The sequence below is a fragment of the Phalacrocorax aristotelis genome, chromosome 8, assembly GCF_949628215.1.
Source record: "Phalacrocorax aristotelis chromosome 8, bGulAri2.1, whole genome shotgun sequence".
Classification (NCBI taxonomy): Eukaryota; Metazoa; Chordata; class Aves; order Suliformes; family Phalacrocoracidae; genus Phalacrocorax; species Phalacrocorax aristotelis.
In genome coordinates, this window is record NC_134283.1 from 15,435,972 (window position 1) to 15,455,481 (window position 19,510).

General features: G+C 35.2%; 1 protein-coding gene across 20 annotated transcripts in view; it reads left to right on the forward strand.

Moving 5' to 3' along the window:
* Window positions 1-19,510, forward strand: part of PHKB (phosphorylase kinase regulatory subunit beta) — a 93,249-nt gene that overhangs the window by 8,116 nt on the left and 65,623 nt on the right. For 16 of the 20 annotated variants that reach the window (XM_075101530.1, XM_075101515.1, XM_075101514.1 and 13 more), the window contains 6 exons: window positions 1,337-1,426; window positions 3,480-3,618; window positions 6,448-6,547; window positions 9,572-9,679; window positions 11,665-11,745; window positions 15,221-15,336. In XM_075101530.1, the coding sequence (XP_074957631.1) occupies window positions 6,506-6,547; window positions 9,572-9,679; window positions 11,665-11,745; window positions 15,221-15,336 (347 nt within the window). In that variant the 5' untranslated portion in view covers window positions 1,337-1,426; window positions 3,480-3,618; window positions 6,448-6,505. Of the gene's footprint in view, window positions 1-1,336; window positions 1,427-3,479; window positions 3,619-6,447; window positions 6,548-9,571; window positions 9,680-11,664; window positions 11,746-15,220; window positions 15,337-19,510 lie in introns of those variants that run through there. The other 4 variants (XM_075101533.1, XM_075101532.1, XM_075101531.1 and 1 more) reach the window with 3 other exon arrangements.

The window sequence follows — 19,510 nt, forward strand, 5'->3', positions numbered from 1 at the left end:
AGGAAAGGCTGTAGGGGAAGCTCAGATGTGTTAAACATAACCAGAGAATCCATGCACAGCAGAGTCCCAGGAGTCTGCTCAAGGAGGGGTGGATTCTTTTTTTTTTTTTTTTAACTACTACAATTGCAAAGCAAGAGCAATGCTAATCTGAGAGGTGGGGTTTGAGTTCCTGAGGGGCAAGAAACACTTTCCAACCTCCCCACCACAGGATTTGATTAATAAAGCCTCTGTCACCGCTCAACAGACATTAATTTTGTTTGGATGAGGGTCCTGTATATGGACAATCTCCTGTCTAATGCTTGGATATGTGCTGGGAGTGTGAAAGAGGCAGCTTGAATAGGAGCACTCTGCTACATCCTGCCAGAACTGCTTGGCTGACTGGGCTTCCCTGGCAAGTAATTTCTCTGAACTTTTCAGAAGGACAGCATGCAGTCCGGAAAGGGGAAATTCTCATTCTTCCTGTTATCAAATGGCTCTGTGGGAGATCTTGCTGTCCAAAACGCTGGATAAAGCAAAGTGATTTATGGAAGGAGAGCAGTATGCTACTCCTAAATTAGAATTTGGGAACGGTTTACCCCAGTAATTTTTAAGAAATTGTGTCTTTCTGATAGGTAGCTCATTGCAGCTATCAGGAAAACGGACTTTTTAGTGCAAATAGGGAAGCAGTCACTATGTGGGACACGGAGAAGGAAATATGTGTATTTGGTAGCATTGTATTTCTCTGGAATGTAGATAATGTGGGGGCTTTATCTGTTGCATAGGTTGTTTAAGCTTTGGTAGTATGTGAGAACAAGCTAACCTTTTTTTTGATTCAAGATGTGAAATCAGCTGGGTTTGTGGTGGTGGTGGTGAAAATGATATTAGAATAGATAAAACATTTATATTGTTATACATCTTCACCATTTTAGAAGGTAGGTAGGAAAGTAATAGTTAAATTCGGGCAACTTCTGTCCCTCTTCCTTCTGTTTGCCTACAGAACTTTAGGGATTCTGTCTGTAGCATACTTCTAATAAAATGTTCCTAGAAAATTCTTAACATCTAATAGGCTGTCTTCAATAATTAAACTATACATTATGTAGCATTTGCTGTAGCTGAATATCTACAAACCATTGGAGGTCCAGATGGAGGTCTTGTTTGTGTGAACATGTACTGTAGAAAAATGTATGGAAATCTGTTTTCTGGGATCATAGAAATTAAATTTTTTTATTTGATTTGCAATTCGATAAATTGTGCTTTTGTATAACAGACATGAAAAAAATCATACTGTGGTAATTTTTAGCAATAGTAGAATTATAAAACTAATTTGGAGCTTGATTTTCTTTTTCTTTTCTTTTAGGTTCAATTTATGAGCCACTTAAAAGTATTAACCTTCCAAAACCAGAGGGGGGGAGTCTGTGGGACAAATTAGATCATTATTACAGAATTGGTAAGTTAATAATTGTTCCTACCGTGAAAGGTTTTCAGTATAACTCTCTTAAAATAATATGTGCATTCTTTAATAAGGATTTTTATTTTCTAAGATGTAAAGGGTTCTGTCATTACAATTCCTCATGAGATTCCTTGATACTATAATGCATGTGTTTGCATAAATCTTACATTTTTTGAAAAATCATGAGCTGTATATAGGGTTCAAAATTATCATCTGCATTTGTCAAATGGTAAAATAGATACTGTGTTGCACCTGAAGGTCTTGGATGGGGAGGGGTAAAGGTAATCTGCTGACAGTTTTTGATGCTTGAGCTAACCCAGATATGAATTGGAATGGATATTTGCATGTTAAAGATCATTGCTGCATTATTCCTACTTCAGGATAGATTCCAAAATTTCTGCTGGGAGTTTGAAAGGTACAAAAACTAGAGGGCTGAATTACACTTCTTGCTGAAAATGAAAATATATATTGGAAATCCAGCCCAGCTATAAGACAGAATTTAGAATTCTTTTGGATGGAGTGGTAGCCTAGTGTTGTGACATTAGCCAGATACAGCCGAGGAAACATTTAAATGGGAAAAAAACTTTCTTGTAGTACTTATGACATTTTGACAGGTGGTAAGTTAGAAGTTAATTTGTGTAACTAATGGCGCCACAATGTATTTTTGTGCTGAAATTTTATCTGTTAGCTAACTTATTTTAAGGTAACTACAGTGTTTTTCTTTTCATTATGGATTCATTTAAAGTTAAAAATATACATGTTAAAGAAGCAATGGTTTATTTTGATTGTTTTGGGTCTTGGGGGGTTTGTGTTATAAAAATCCTGCCTGTATTCTAAAATCAGTTTTTTTAATGGCTGTGTAATTGACTGTTTAAAAGATAAGTTTTAGTCAGGCAAGGGTATGGAATGGTGAACAATTTTTCCATCATTCTAAAAATGTGGGGTGGGACTCCATTCAAATTGCTTTTTGAAGTGAAATCTGAGAGTTGTGCCTGATCTATCAATAGATGTGCTGCTTTCTGTAGATGCATTGCTTTTATCTTTCTTACAGAGGAGATGACTGTTCAATTTACTCTTAACACTTAGCAGCAGCAAATCTTTGATGGTGCTTGCTATTTGTGTGTTGGGCACTTATGTTGCAAGTAGTCAGCTGCCTCAGTAAAAATCTACTATTGGATTTATACTTCATTTTAAAATAATCTATATTGACTTCTCCAGGAAACATTTTATCAAAGTTCTTGTTATAAGGTATTAAGTCAATGAAGAATATAATGCCAAAAGCCATAAAATACTGTAATTTTAATTTAAAATACTTGATTTCTACTACACAGATAAAAAAGAGGCTTTTTAAAATTGGTACTTGATAACATTGTGGAAAAAAATTGCTTTTTTGTCTTAAAATTAAAATTTTATACAATTTTAGGAAGACATTTCACAAAATGCAAAATATTAAAGTACAAAATAAAGTAATATTTAGTATTTTTTCTAATTCAGTTTCAACAACTGGAAAATTCCTGTCTTGTTCTATTTTTATGTCAAGATACTGAGTTAAGTAACAGTAGTCATCCTTTCTGCTTGCTTACTCATTGCTTTCCTTTTTTAAATACACCGATATGATCATTTGGCCTAAGTTAGAAATTTCATTTTTGTGAATGTAGAGTTCTGTAGAATTTGACTATTTAGATTATCAGGGTGGGTGGGGGGAGCTGACATAATGTAACACACCCCCCCCCCCCCCCCCCTTTTTTTTTCCATAAAAGGGAAATTACACGGTTACATTGTAGAGATTCTGTACGGAGTGGGTTGTACTAGAATAGAACTATAGAAATAATTTTGAATACTTTTTTTTTTTAAAAAAAGGTCTAATTTGACTTAAAAACAACATGGTAAAATTTTTTGTGTGTCTTTACCTTTCTTTCTCTTCTGTTTTACGTTGTGCATGCTCTAACAGGTTGTTCACACCTTGATTTATTCCTGAAAATCTATGTAGAAACTGGAAGAAACATAAGTGCTGTTAATACCATTTTTTTCTTTTTTTCCCTTTTGCCAGTTAAGTCAACATTGCTGGTTCATCAAAGCCCAACCACAGGTCTGTTTCCTACAAAGACATACGGGGATAACAGAAAGGCAAAAGTACATGACAGTCTTTACTGTGCTGCATGTGCCTGGGCATTAGCCCTTGCTTACAGGTGAATAACTTCTAAACTCACATCTCTGCCGTGTTACATTCTTTCTGTTATGCAGTTCCCTGGGAATGTTTTGAAAGATGAAGCTTTATCAAAAATAGTTTTGTAAACCCATAGAGATGGTACATGTTTCCAAATCTCAATAAAAATATTTATGTAGCTACTAGGTTAAATATGTCACTCTGATTTTGGTAAGCTAACGTGTTTGCATATGATTTAGTTGGTACCGATATTCTGAAACAGAGGAATTAATACATGCTATTAAAAATAAAGGTTATTGTGGCAAACGACTCAAGGAATAATGCTCATTTTGAATGTAGTAGGAGAGTTCAGAGCGGAAGCAGGCTTGTTGCAGGTAGTAACAAGCCAGGTACTCATAGGAGACTGAATCCTTGAATGCTGAGAAACACGGATTTGGGGAGTAATAGTGACTGTCATCCTCACTGGTACAAAGGTTGGGCAGTCTCAGTTGTTAGCCCTTCTTATTTTCTGTTTCTTTCGTTTCTACTGTTGGCTCATTAGAGAAGTAGGTTACAAATTTGTGTGGTATTGTATGACCTTAAGAAATATGGGAGAGTTACCTCCCATAATAATTTATTCATAAGTCCCTCTTTAGGTCAAATAAGTATGGAAATTGCTTTCTGAGATTTAGTATTCCTTATTTCCGACCTTGCTACCCCAGCCACACAGGAGAACACAGAGGTGATGATAACACAAATGCAGTGTTTTTAAGAAAGAAGATGGTATGCAGATATTGAATAATTTACTCATTTTAGTAATCAACTTCTTGTATTGATGTAGTGATCACATTCTTGGACAAAATTCTAGTGTATCTTATGGAAGAAGGGCCAGAAATACTGTTGAAGTAAAGATGATCTACCTGGCAGATAAAAAGTTTTGAGTTTTTTTTGTGTCTGTTCATTGCTTTGGATTCTATACCTCTGACACCAATCTGAAAAAATGTTATTAAACTTGTCGCCTAGGAAATGTTGCAAAATGATGCTTTTTGAAAAAGATGATGTTTACTTCTGTTTACTTCTGGAGATGCTATGCCCGAGATCTAATGGGTTTCAAAATTTTGAGAAACTAGCAAAAATTATAAGGAAATTAACAATCAGAATGTGTATTTTGTTTCTTATATTAAAATCTTTGCATCTTTTAATTCCTCTTTCTATTGGTGAAATAAAAGCGTCTGAAAACTAAAAACCAAAAAGAAAAACCACAGAAAAACTGTAGAAGGAAGAATGAAAGGGACAGTTGTGATTGTTTTGAAGTTTCAGCAACTCATAGAGCATGGCATAACACTGCCCAAATTACTCAGTCTTTAATTCCTAATATGTGGAATCATAGAAGATGATACATGAAATTTGTTGGCAGGGTGAAGGGAGGACAAAGAGGCAAGATAAATAGTTTGTGTTACTTCCAGTTATGCTCAGAACAGGGCCCTGAAATTCAGGTGCTGCACAATGACTTTTCTTTGGGCAAAGGTTGATGACTGAAATTGAGTGAATGGCTAAAATCTGAAATGAGCCAAGATACAAGACTGATGTGGATGGCTGCGTTATCTACCACCTGCAGATTCTGTGCTTGACTCATGCAAGTGCTACTGTTCACTTTTATAAAAACTAAATTTCTTGAGACCATGTTAAGAAAATGAACACTGCTGTTGTGAATAGAGGAAAAATGTTGTAACATGAAAACTTCAGAGCTTTTACATGTGCTTTTTATTGCTCTTTGGATTTAGGATAAAGTTCAGAATAAATCCTACTGCTTAAAAAAATTCTTAACCTATTAATTTTGCATTATCTGGTTTTGTTCCTTGTGCGGTTTGTTTTCCCCCCCCTTGTTTCAACTTTGTAGTTGAAAGCAAGTACATTTCTTGTATCTAAGGTTATTATTTAAATAACATGACTTCTGCATGTGTATGATTTTATAAGTTACCACTACCTTCCTAATTTTCAGTGTAGGGAGCAGCATACTCCTCAGCATAAACTACTAACGTTTTAAGTATGGTGGAAAAGGATGTGCTTTGTTTGAAGTGTAGTTATCATCCACTTAGCTGTAATCAAATTAGTAACAGCTATGAAGTGGACTGAGAAATAGCAGTGAGCATATTGTGCCATTTTGCATATTTGTATCAGAGACATGTTGTTGTAAGTTACAGATATGTAAGAAAACATTCTTTTCACCCTGAAAGGCTCAATCAAAAATTGAGAACTGGAAAAGACAGAACACATGAATGCAATGATCAAGGCTGTTTACGCACAATACATTTCTTATAGTTAAAATAACATGGGATTTGGCATCAGTTTTAATATGCATTTAGTAATATAGTACTTGTGAGTGTTGTTTGATTTCATAGCATAAAAATAATAAGGTATCATGAAACACAGTTCTGGACATCTGGAGTAGTTAACTTCCAGACTCTTGTATGCACAGCTGTAGTTCATCAACATCATCAGGAAAATGACTGCTTGATTATGAACAGCAGATATTTTGAAGAGTTGAGGAGAAATTGCCTTTGTAATTTGGATTTCTCATGGAATATAGAACCGTGGCTTGCCATATTATAATATCAGCAAGGATTTTTTTTTCCTCCTTAAATTCTGAAATAGGAATGTTGTGTAAATTGCAACATAAACTAAAAAAAGTGGTTTTTTAGTTTTAATTAAGAAGAAATGGGTAGGGCAATAAATATGTTTATATGAGTGTGGGCACCACTATACAACAGTGTTAGTTAAATACTTAATATTCCAAAGCACTAATGCGTACTTTTTTTTCTCCCCCCTGCCGCATTTCCAATTTGGTTTATGAGTTATCTCTCTTACCCAGGCGTATTGATGATGACAAGGGAAAGACTCATGAACTGGAGCATTCTGCTATAAAGTGTATGAGAGGAATTCTCTACTGCTACATGCGTCAGGCAGATAAGGTAAAACACTGTAGTGTGGGCACAAGCACTCACTTAATTCTAAAGGGATTAATTAAAGTGTGAAAACCAACTTCCAAACATAGATAAAATTCAAAATGGGAATGCAGTATTACTGTGTCCCAGCTAAGAACAGCTGCTTCACTACTGTCAGGTTGCAGCATTTTTTTAGGGTATAAAAGACATAAGCATTTTGCAACGTGAACTGCAGGTCATACTTGAAACTTCTTTGGGTTCATTTTGCAGTGATTTATCCAAGTTAAACATTAGACCATTAGTAATTGGGGGATTTTTTTTTAATGTCTTTTTAATGCTTAAATGGAAAGATGAATTTCTTTTAGCTAAAAAAGCTGGAGAGTTTTCTTTGCACTGTTAACTTGGTTTATTGCATTTGCAGTTGTTCTCACCTAGATGATTGTTTTGATTATTTTGCTTGATTTCTTTAGCAGCCACTTTCCAGTATTCTTTGACTTAATGATGTAAATTCAGAAAAGCAGCAATTCAAAATTAATAAGGAAACAGGGTAGTTAACTGTATTATAACATAAGTAGATAAATTCAGCCTATAATCCTCTTGTGAGTATAACCTGAATATTGAAGAATATTCAGGGCTTCTTGTTATCAAAATTTAGATGTGGTGGATTAATTTTGCATAGTGGCTAGCAGTAATTCTAAAAGTAGTTAAATACCTGTGTTCCACATGATTAAGTTTCATGTCACTGACTTTTAACTGTATGTTAAAAATAATTCTCATGTTACCACATAGCTTCCATCACTTCTAAGTATGCAAACTGAAATGTAAAGTCACAGGCATGGGAGATCAGTAACAATAGTAATAAGCAAATCACATGTATTGTCAGTTGCATTTATGCTAACACAATTTTTTTTTCTCAGTTTTCTTATTATGTTCCTTTGTAGTTTATCTTTAAGTAATCTTTACCTAAATTGATCTTGTTACAGTTGAGCAGTTGTTTTCTCTTTGGCATGCAGTAGTTTGTTTTGAGGATGATTACTGCATATATGAATAATGAGCATTAAATCAGCACAGGTGTCACACTGCTGATATACTGGTTGTCGGTTTTTGCCTTGATTACTATAAATGCTTTTATTTTCCTACAGTGTAGTAATAAGCAGTCTGATGTACCTAACAGACATAAATCAAATTGGTCTTTATTCTGAGAGATTCTGTATGTAGAAGGAGGATATATTTTAATAATGCTAATTATATATGCCCAAATGCTGAGGCGTGACTTGAATAGATGATGATGCTTGTGAAAAAAATTGCAGGTCTTATATTCTATTGCTAATGAACATATCCGTTTTGACCTAAAATGTATTGAATGTGTTCATGGACTAGACATGATAACTCCTCAAAATAGTATTCACTGTCTTGCTTCTGGGGCACATGCAATATGCTATGTATGATTTGCTGGTGAAGGAAAATACCACATGAAGATCAGTTTTGAAAATGTTGTGAAACGTGGACCAGTTCCTGGTAATGATGGTTAGGAAATTCAAAAACTGTTTGTTGGAGAGCATAGGATGACATGAGGAATGATGATGTTACCTTCATTCTTTTCTTTGTGAATTTGATTTCCTTTCTCTGCCCTGTTGGCAGCTCTCAGACAGTCCAGACTGTTTTCTCAAATGGTTTTGTAAGGTAGCAGATGTTGTATTTTGTGACAAAAAAATGAGTCAAAACTACTTTAAAACCACCGTAGTTCTTACTTCACTCCTTTGTTGTTAACCTCTTATATTAGTAATTCATATTATTGCCTTCCATCTTCATCATAAGATATTCTGTATCATAGAGGCTCATTCTGAGGTCCAATGATAGTGTGCATGAATAAAAAACTGTTTTCATCTTGGGTACGATTCTTCCTATCTACATTCTTTATGCTTTCTTTTTAAGTTATCAGCTTTGCCTTCCAGAATCTGTAAACATTTCACTGTACATCTGAATGTCACAAACTGTGCTCTCCAAAAGAAATCTTTGTTTTCCCATGTACCGTTTAATACTAGATATTCTTAGCTTTTGCACCTTTTCATTTGTTACATGGTCTACATGTGGTAATTTCTGAATGCTCTTGTAGACCCAGAAGGCATAAAAATTATTATTAGCAATAATAATTTGGTGTTTGTTTGAAAACCTTTACCACATTGTCAAATGGCACAACAACAATTATTACATTTTATGGATTGTTATTCCTAAAAATTGTTAAAACTATTGTTCCCACATAAGTTTTGAGCTCTTGCACTCCAGTGAGTACTTTAAACTAGGAATGGTGGGGGAGAGAGAGTGCTGAACAATCAAGTGAGGAAGTGGTGGATGGGGTAGGCAAGCAAAGGTCCTGGAGTGATGTGAACAGAAGGCACATAGCATTAGCTGAAGTGGAGTCGTCCCAAGTGTGCGTGTGGAAATAAGGAGGTACCTATGGGACAGCATTAGGGAGAAGAAAGCTCTCGTACCCATTCTGGGAAATCAGCATGCTTGGGTGCCTCTCATAAATGCCTGTAAACAAATGCATGCAGCATGGGAAACAAAAAGGAGGAAATAGGAATATGTGTGCAGCTCCAGGGCTATGACCACCTGGGATCACAGAGGCATGGTAGGATAGCTCAAGTGACTGGAACACTGGGATGGATGGATGGATACAGGCTTTTTAGGACAGGCCAGGAAGATGATGAGAAGGGGAGTTGCCCCATATATGAGAGTAGTGTGATGGTGTTTCTCCAGAAGATGCAAGTGACTAAGCATCTGTAGCTATCTATTACAGATATTTTTTTTCTACCAGACCAAAAGAGGTTAGACAGATGGGTTGAATGTTTTTATCTTTTAAGTATATGTATACTTCAAGTAGGTATGAAATAGTTTCTGGTAAGTTTCAGGAACGGTTGTTTATAGGCTTTACACAGTGGTCATATCAAGAGATTTTGAAATACCTGAGTTTTATAGTGAATTTGTCGTTGCCAAACATACTGTAATTATTGACTTTCATTTTATGTTTTGCCTTTAATTCACCTTTAGGTTCAGAAATTTAAGCAAGACCCCAAACCATCTGAATGCCTTCATTCTGTTTTCAGCGCACACACTGGGGATGAGGTCTTCTCCCATAAGGAATATGGTCACCTTCAGGTAAAATATGAATGTGTGTGTAAATGAAAGTTTGGATGATCTTAAATAATGTTATTGTTGTCTCCATTCTTTCATGATGCAGCTGTCTCAATTTGTTTAGATTTGTGTTAGATGTGTTGTACTTGATAAAATTGAGATTCCTTCTGCATCTTTTGATGAAGATGGCAAACTGTTTTGAAGTATAACTCAGTGGTATGTTTTGGTCAGAAGGTACTGAAATAACTGCGGGATTTGTGGAGGTAGGTAGTTTTTTGTTTACAAAGTTGCTTCTTTTTGAGACCAACAGAGGGCTGTCAATAAATAATCCTGGCAAAAAACATTGAATAAGTCAGTGAAGTGAAAGATTTAGTGTAATCTTACGTTGACTATTATGTTTTTATTAACATTCCCAGCTTAATTTTCCACAACTCTGAGCAGTTTACATTCAGAGTAAAGATTTAATGTGCACTGTCAACAGCTTTGTCTAGTTACAGATTTGTTGTTCACTATTTTGTGTAGTGGTTCATAGTAAGATTCATTGCATAATTGTTTGTTTTATTGTCTTTCATTTTCCAAAGTGTTGATTTACTTTTTTTTTTTTCTTCTCTTTACCTTCAGACCCTTTTTTACGTTCATGACCTTGTTCTTTTGCATCCCATAACTCTGTGCACTCTTCTTAGTTCAGGAATTGCTAGTGAAATTATTCAGAAGTGACATTAGGTTGATAATTATTTATTTTCATGGTGACAACATCACTTAAATAGTCTGTACAGTAAATATGTTGGATTCAGGAAATATGTGTTCTGAGAAGAATGATTTATGGAGTTATTCTAACTTAGCAATTTGGACTTCTATGTGAAGCTTCCTGAACAAGCACATCTTTTACCTGCAGGAATAGACAATAATTTTGGGACCCGGGGAGCACTCATGATAGTTCAAAGTCTCTGGTTTTTTTTCACAACTCAAGCCTTCCCGTAAACATGAATGCACATTTCCTTCTGTCATCAGCAAATCTCAAAGAATAGAGCATTTTCTGCTCTGTGGAGACAACAGAAAACAGAGTAACTGAGGTGGTTCAGTTAGGAAGAATGGAATATATTACATAGCTGGTCTGCCATTATTGCTGTACTTGGTGCTTTTCAGATTGTATTAAGAAACTGGAGTCAGTGGTCTTTAAATCTTTTGGAATATTTAGAATTTGGACCTTATTCTTAATCTGCTATGGTTCAGATAAGGGTCCAGTTTTTTGCCCTAGACAGTTTCTCTAAATTTCATATACCGAGATTGTGGTTTTATAGCTCATTGAGGGAAGTTATTATGATAAACTTATTTTCTCTATTGAAGTTTTACAAGTTCTCAGTTATACTAGAATTCTGTGTTAAAAAAAAGCGGTTTTCTTAGATTCATTAAAAAATTGACATGATGCTCATCTGTACAGTTGCTGAAGGTAGCTACTGTTAATAAATGCTTGTACAGCAACAAAAACCCACAGTTTTTCACAAATAGAATCATATCTGAATGTTGCGATTATACTTCTGTCAGATGATAATGCTAAAATTCCAGTTAGGAATAAAGTGATCTGCGTTTTAGGTGTGCTGTGTACTATTCAATATACTATTTGCCTTCTTGGTGCTCTGCTTGCTAATAAATCGTGATATATGTAAATGTGAAACAGCATGTGACTAAAGTGATTGCCTATGGGTCAAAGCAGTGTGCCTAAGCAAAAACATTTTAATATCATAGTTTCAAATAATTTTTAAAAAGGTGCTGCAGCAGCAGCTGCAGAGGACAATGCTTGTTTGTGGTATTTCTTGCTATTGAGTGTTTCCACATCATTACATCTAGGATATCAGTATATTAGGATAATATTTTTGAAGAATCAAAATTGTATTACAGTGGGACCATCTTTGTTAGTGAGTAATATCACATTTAGCTTGTTTATGTTTATTGGAGTCAAATAAACATAAAGTTAATCATAGTTTCCTTTCTGTTTTTAATTACTTCAGATAAATGCTGTGTCATTATTTCTCCTCTATTTGGTTGAGATGATCTCTTCGGGGCTGCAGATTGTGTACAACACAGATGAGGTACAAATTGATCTCCGATGTTAAAACACGTGCTGTATTAAGTTGTGGATTTTTTTTCTCTTTGGTTTTATTTAATTACCAACTGTAAAATAATTGGTGTGGATATTCTCCACTTGTAATGGAAGTCAGAAAAGATGAATGGAATGAATGGACAGTGAAATAATAGCTAGTAAAGCGTTAGATATTCAAAGAGTGAATGTAACATGACATTGAAAACTTTTATAGTTCCCTGCTATTTCTGAAAGGTACAAGGACAAGAATTAAAAGGTCTGTTGGGAAAGTTAACTTCTAGTTATGTCATTCTCACTTTTCACCTTATTTCAAACTGTCAGCCAGTGCATGCTGTCCAGTGGAATTGCAATATAATACGGTTAATTTTCTGGGAAGCTGAAGGACTTTCTTCAAATACATAGGAACCTGTGGGTGTTAAGACGTTTTGCTGTATCTTTAATTGAAAATGAAACTATTTCATCTCATGGTAAGAGATGTTTGTAAGATTGTTCTGTAAATAAGATAATAGTAGCCACCATGGCCTTGTCTTAAGGGAAGTCACGTCAGGACAACCTGCTGTCCTGCTTTAAAATAAGGTTATGTTTTGAGACAGGAATGGAAAGCACAGGTTTGGTGGTTTGGGGTGGTTTTTTTCTGATTTTCTTAATCTAGAGTTGTTTAAATTTGGTCTGTTTAATAGTTACTACTGTATTGCCTTAAAATGCTTAAATGCACTTATAGTACTATCATTTTTAAAAAACAGATTTTTTCTAGTAATAGTGTATTTTCATTATATTTCTAAAACATATCTCTTCATTAATGTTTTTTCTTTAGATAGTGAGAAAACTAAGTGATGCAACTTGTCTCCTTTCTTGCTTAGTTAGATCATATGATAGGTCTATTTTCTCTGAATTGCCTTTATGTCTGTGAGCAGGCAAATGTGTATAATTATGTATTTACGTAGCTTGATTTATAATTTATATTATCCTCCAGATGTTTGCATTTAATTACAGAATCTGCAGAAAGAGTGCATGTGTAGGACCCTCCAGTCAGTGGATATTCTCCTCTTCAATATTAGGATGTAGTGTTCTTTGCAACCATACCCTGGAAATCTGTGGACTAAGGAGATGTATACTAAGATTGTGTTGCCACAGACCTGTACATTCTATTAACCTCTGTATAGCTTCAACAATTGAATATGTTCTCAGATCTTATTAACACTACATAATTATGGTATTTCCAAATTTTCCTTTGTGTCTAGACAGTATTCAGCACAGTGGCACTGACAGCACTGTGGATGCAGCAATCTGCTACCCGAACATCAAGTTGGATATTTCTTTCCAATTATATCATTGCATGATGTATTTAGTATCTTTGCTTTCAGAGAGAAAGGGTTTTGAACCAGTGCTAGTACAGTGGAAGGTGCTGGCAGATGGTTGATATTTGACAAGCTGATTGCATGAATATGTTTGTACATGGAACTCTTGGCTTAGGAGGCAGTTGTTGTATACTAGGCTGCTTGATGTCTGCTGTGGCAGCTGTCAATGAGTTACCCTCTGGTTGCATCTGTTTGCAGTTGAAAAACTAATTTAATTGCATCTTTGCATCCATAACAGGGAACAGTATGTGACTGTGCAAATGCATGAATTTGAGAGAAGTTATCTACACATAAAACAGAGTAACACTAGTATTTGCGGTCATCCATGCTGCATGTGTACTATTACACTTTGCTCTCCACATGCTTGACTTGTGGATAACAAGCTTCAAACACATAATCCATAATTTCTGTAAGTGCTTTACCATTGACTTGGTTGTAGCATTTACATGCCCATGATATGAATGATTGCTCTCTGAAGATTTTGGTTTGCAGCCTGCAAATCTATATACGTATAGGCATATATACATAAAATAGAGCAATACCCTGCTGCCTTTTTTCTGTAAATCTGCTATTTGGGAACCCTTCATTAACTTCATAAAATACCTGTAATTGACCTTTTTATTTCTCGTGTTTTGAACATCATCACTGGTAGAAAGTCATCAGTAAGGTCATATATTTCTGTGTGGTGCTCTTTGCTTCTTCATTTAGCTAACGCATCTAAATTTCAGTTAATGATAGAAATAGGAGAAGATACACTCCTTATCACTGGGTGTTCTAGCTTAATTCAGAGAAAGGTCATTGTAATATAACCAAATACTAAATTACAGGGATTAATAATACTGGAAATATCTAAAGAGTGGGGCGGTCTGTTTCCTTGAAAGTACTAGCTGTGAAAGATTTACTGTACAGATAATGGTACATGAGCACCCTATAGTGAAATTTTAGCAGACACACATATAGAGAGACAAGTAAGTATGGAATTATATATATTGCTGGTGGACTGGTATTAGCATGAAGGGTGTATCTGAAAGAGTACCTTTTTTTAAGATTTAAGGGAAAATGGAGAGAAAAAGCCAAAACAGATATATACAGGTAAATTAAAATGGAAGCAAATGCCTTTCAGTAAAAGATTTGGTTTTTATCTCATAGCTCCTTAAAAAACTATCACTTGACTGTAGTAAAGTGGATCCTCCTCTGTAGTTCCCCAGTATGGTTGTGCTTATAGCTGTTGCAATATTCTTTTTCCCATAGAATCCCCTAGAATAATTTGGGTGGGAGGGGATGAAATCCTTGCTTTGGTGGATGAACCAGTATAAATCTTGCATTTGTGGTTACATTTCCTGTGAGTTCTAATCTGTGGGCTCATTGAGGTGAACTGTGAAGTTTATCATCAGTTTAACTTTTCTACAATTGAGCAACTCCAAACGTCCCTTTCAACAGCATAAATAAGGAAGAAGTATCTACATAAATTAAGTACCCAGCTATAGTTAAATACCCTTAAAATACCTTAAATACCTTAAATTACCCTTAAATACCTTAGTAGTCAGTTAAAACATGTTGATCCAAGAGGAGATTTTAATTATATTAAACTGGTTCAGAGCTTTATTTGTGTTTATAACAGAGTGTGTTTGAATCTGCGAAAGTATGTATTATCTGGAGCTAATAAAATAAAACTTTGGCGTATCAGTTCTCTTAAAATGATGCAAGAAATAGCACCAAGATTTCTGTGTCCTATCTTGTAGGAATTAATTTCTTTTGCTGTCTGATATTGTTTTTAGGACAAATTGTTTTTAAAAGATAAAAATACCACCTTTCTGGAGCTCTTCAAATATGTGTCTTGAATATGAAATAATTTTTATTGCTGTTTTTGTAGGAATTTCTGCATAAATCACATCATCACCTAATTTGGGACAGATTAAAAACTGGTTTTAAAGAGAATATCTGAGCTTGGGAACATTATTCTTGGGGGGTGCTGGGGGGGGAGGATGGAAGGCACAGTTATGATGGCTGAGTTAAATCAGCTTTGTCGTTTTGAAAAAAAAAATGAGCAAAAGAAAATATGCTTTTGTTTTCCTTCAGTCACTTTTCTATCTTTCTTTCCTGTAGGTGTCCTTCATTCAAAATCTTGTGTTTTGCGTGGAAAGAGCCTATCGTGTACCAGATTTTGGTGTCTGGGAAAGAGGAAGTAAATACAACAATGGCAGTCCAGAGCTGCATTCAAGGTAGGTGAGCAATTATAGCTCTTTCAATCAAAGCAAATAAATGTGATATGACTTAAAAGAATTCACGGGGTGAGTTAAAAATAATAATGCATTAAAATACTGTTTGAACTAAATTAAGGTTCTTTAAAGACTGAGAGATGTATTTGGGAAAGTGTGAAGCATAATTTCATCATCATATGCATGCTGAAATAAACCACATAGATGCTTAGCTATTTGAGTATTCAAATTCCAATAATTATGTGCAGCTGCACACATATTATTCTGAAAATTGTGTTCAGAACAGTTCAGACTCTTAAAGCATGTGCAGTGGATTGGATTCACAAAAATGTTTAGGAATATCCTGATTTAAGGAAGTGTTGAATCATGAGTCTAGACTTTTCTCAACTCTACCGTGCTGGGAGGAAGGTGCTGGACACTGGAGGATAGTCTAGTGCACAAGTTCTTTCCACATTCTTCAGATGCTACAAGTAGCTGCATGTTCTGACACCTGTCCCTTAAGACAGTTAGGAATGTTCTTAACATTTTAAATGTTAGAGCGGTCCAGTTCACTTCAGTGGAGTTGCTCACGTGCTGTCTGTCTTGAAGGATCAAATCTGTAATCTGACAACTTCCTTTTTCTAGCATGACTATTGTTTTCTTCACTTTTTATTTCTGAGGTTTTATTAAACATAAAAATGGCTATAGCTTGGATAATCTAGGATTTTTTAAATGCCATTGATCATCATAATTAACATGGGCTTGCAAATGATACACATTTCTCAAAGTCTTTGTTGCCAAATGAATCTGTGTTCTCATTTCAGAATGAAATAATTTTTCTTTGTTCACATACAGGCATGTATTTTAAGCTGTAGGTATAGTTAGAAGTCATTGCAGCAAAATAATTAATTTAGGTATGTATTTTCAGGGCTTTTGTAGAGCTTTAGTACTGGTGTGAGAACTGAAACCTCCAAGTTGTTATTATATAATTAGCTTTATTAGTTGTTTGGGATTTTCTTCCTCTTAGTCTGTAAAATTGTCAAATGCCAGATTACATGAACATTCACTTAGAGAATCATATATTTCCTTCCACATCTCACCTTGTACAAATTCACAAAAGGAACCCTGAAACTCCTGTGTCCCCTGTTGTTTGCAGCATTCTGGTTATTCAGTGTGTGAATTTCTTCCAGGGAAAACTGAACCTCTTTAAACCAGATGGAAATAGGCATGTTGTCTTGTCTTCATCTGGACTGACATTTATAGGTTGGTTTTTCTAAGGGTGAAGTTTTATGAGATGGACTGAGCCAATCTAACAGATCATTGAACTGACACAAAGGAGGTACAGAGCTTGGTCCTAATTTAAGAAGTAGACTTTGGTCATCAGAAGCAGGTATTGCCCCTATTTATCTTTCTTTGTGTGCATGTTGATACTCTGTTTCACTGTAGGAAGCCAGTAGGCAATTTCCCTTTTTCTCATAAATCAGAAAACACGGAAGAGGAACACGCATCAAAAGATGTATTTAGATATTATTGAGGAAAGCCCTGGGTACACTAAAATATTCTCTAGACTTTGTTATGCTTCTATTGTGGTGTTATCTACCTAAGACATCTCCAAAAAAATTTTTTTTAAATTAAAATGTTATTATAACTAATCAGGCCTAGTCATGAATGATGTATGTCTGTCTTCAGTGATTATGGACTCCAAACCAGTCACTTAAGTTTCAGTATTAAGTATGCTGTACTCCTGGCACTTAAAACTCACACTGCAAGTCTACATACAGTGTGTGTTTGCTTTCAGAATTAGATTTCTTGTCTTTTATTGAAAGAGGCTTTCTTTCTAAAGAAGGTATTATATAATATGAAATCCATTAATAATAACTGCAAATTATGACCTGTGTTAGAAGATGCAGATATTTTTAAGTCTTTACACAGTCTTGGTATTCTCTCTTAGTACAGTTCAAAACACTTCTTATAAATGATAAATAGCAAAACACTCTGTGGACCAGGCAAGATTTGTAACAGCTTTTGTTATAGCGTGATCCCCTTGCCATACGGCTGAACTTCTGAAAAATTAATTTGTCCTGTAACCATATGATCAAGCTGTTTTCCAGGCGTCTGCTGAGTACCTCTGTGAAATGTCTTTGACATCTCCCATATGTACTGTGAGAATAATGAAGTCGCTGAAGTGCAGTGTCTTCACATTCCAAATCTAAGACCATAGAGCCTTGATCTTGCTTTCTCTGTAGCGCAGGTACTATATCGCTACAGCGCTGTTCCTCCTTGTTCTAATTTGTTTTGTCTTGTTATTAAATTATTGTCGTTGTGGGATTGTTTTTTGTTTTGTTGTTTGGGTAATGTTAACACCCCTTCTGGTGTTTGATATTCCAGTTGAACTGCACAGTTTTTGGATGGAGGCAAGAAACTGAATGGGAGGAGGATTAAGGTTGTATATGCTTTATGTTGTGCTTTGATTAGCAGTTGTGCTAAGAATCTTCAAATTTTCTTGTTTGTCCTCAGGTATTGTACCGAGAGGGTAAATCTAAGGATTAAAAGTTACTGGAAATTATGAATGATGTTTAAGTGAATTTACTAATGCTTTTTTAGCAAGCTGGAAGTATAAATTCTGTAGGTTAGTCACAGCTTCCCCTGCCCTGCATATGGACTGAGGTCAAATGATACCCATAGCAATATGATTGCAAGGATGCTCTTGATAAGTTGTCGTGAATCACAATAATCGCAGCTACAGTAATGTCTACAGATTGCACCTGGGGAGATTCAGTATGGACCTTTTGTCTTTTCAAGTGAAAAGAAACCTTTTCACTTGAAGCGCAGTAAAGCACCAGAGCAGGTTACTAAAAAGAAGTTATGGAATCTCCTTTCTTGGAGGGTTTTGAGACTTGTCTAGATGAGGCTATGGTTTACTTGAATCAGTCTTGGTTATTGTATCTAGCTTCAACTCGGATTTCATGTTGGACCAGCTGAGTTCAGCCAATGACTTTATGATCCTGTGACATTTTCAGAGGAATATGTAAAGAGGGTTTGGGTTAGGCTTTGTTTTGGAGCCATCTCCAAATAAGCGTCATTTTCTCAGGGAATAGATCCATCAGGTTAACACAGCATGTTCATGGTGGGTTGCTGAGTGGAGGAAGGAACATATTTATTAAAATATGTTTTTCCTTTAATTCATAGTGTTAAAACAATCCATTATGAAGATTGTTGTTTCTCTAGAAAGACATGAGCATAACGTTTATTGTAAAAACTCTTCTAATTTGCCCAACAAGAAGACATTAATCAAGAGGAACGAAACAAGCATCTGAAGTGTGATCATAATTCTGAGGTGTTTTATGTTGTGTGATTGTTTAGTCTTCAAAAGATATCCTTGATACTAGAGCTGTTCACAGAGTTTTTTTGTTTTTTTTTTTAAGGAACTCCCTCTTATCAGTTACCCATGAAACTTGTAGTAAACCAAGTAGTACTTGTGTGTATGGGGAATGGTTGATATACCATTATAATGTGAAGAAATACTACGTGATGGGGAAAAGAAAGCAATATTTTAATGTTGAGACGTTTGCATTTTCATCTGCAAGTAATATTTGTGAGAATACTGAAGTCTCCGGGGGCTTTGAATAACCAGAGGTAGAAAAATACTGATCAATTACAGTATTCTTCTTACTGTAAAATAATGACTGAGTATGTAAGAGAGAAGTTGTTTGAAGGAAGCAATCCATGTTTGTCTTCAATTTTTTTCCAAGCAGTATCATCCTATTTTGTAGGTAGAGTGAGTAGTTCTACATTATCTGCATACCAGCGGTTGTTGCTGTTGAACAACTATTACTTCCCTACCTTTTGCCAGTAACTTTTTTCCCCACTCTGAAAATATCCAACTGTTGGTATTAGAAGTGTTATTTGGAAGGGAAAAGGAGAATATGAGATTTTAACATGTGATACAGGTTTCAGTGAGTGGGATTTCTCCTATCTTCATTTTCTATGTATACAGTTTGATAATAATGCTTAACTCCTAGGAAAAATTCTGCTCTGAGTCATCAAGCCAATTTGTTTGATCAGTTGCTGGGTGATAATTAAAACAGAGCAGTTGTTAGAACAATTACATTCATGTTTAGGTACTTGAAACAGAGCCAGAAAAATAACTATATTCACAACACTTCTGAGTTCAGTTTATTCCTTCATCACATTCTCC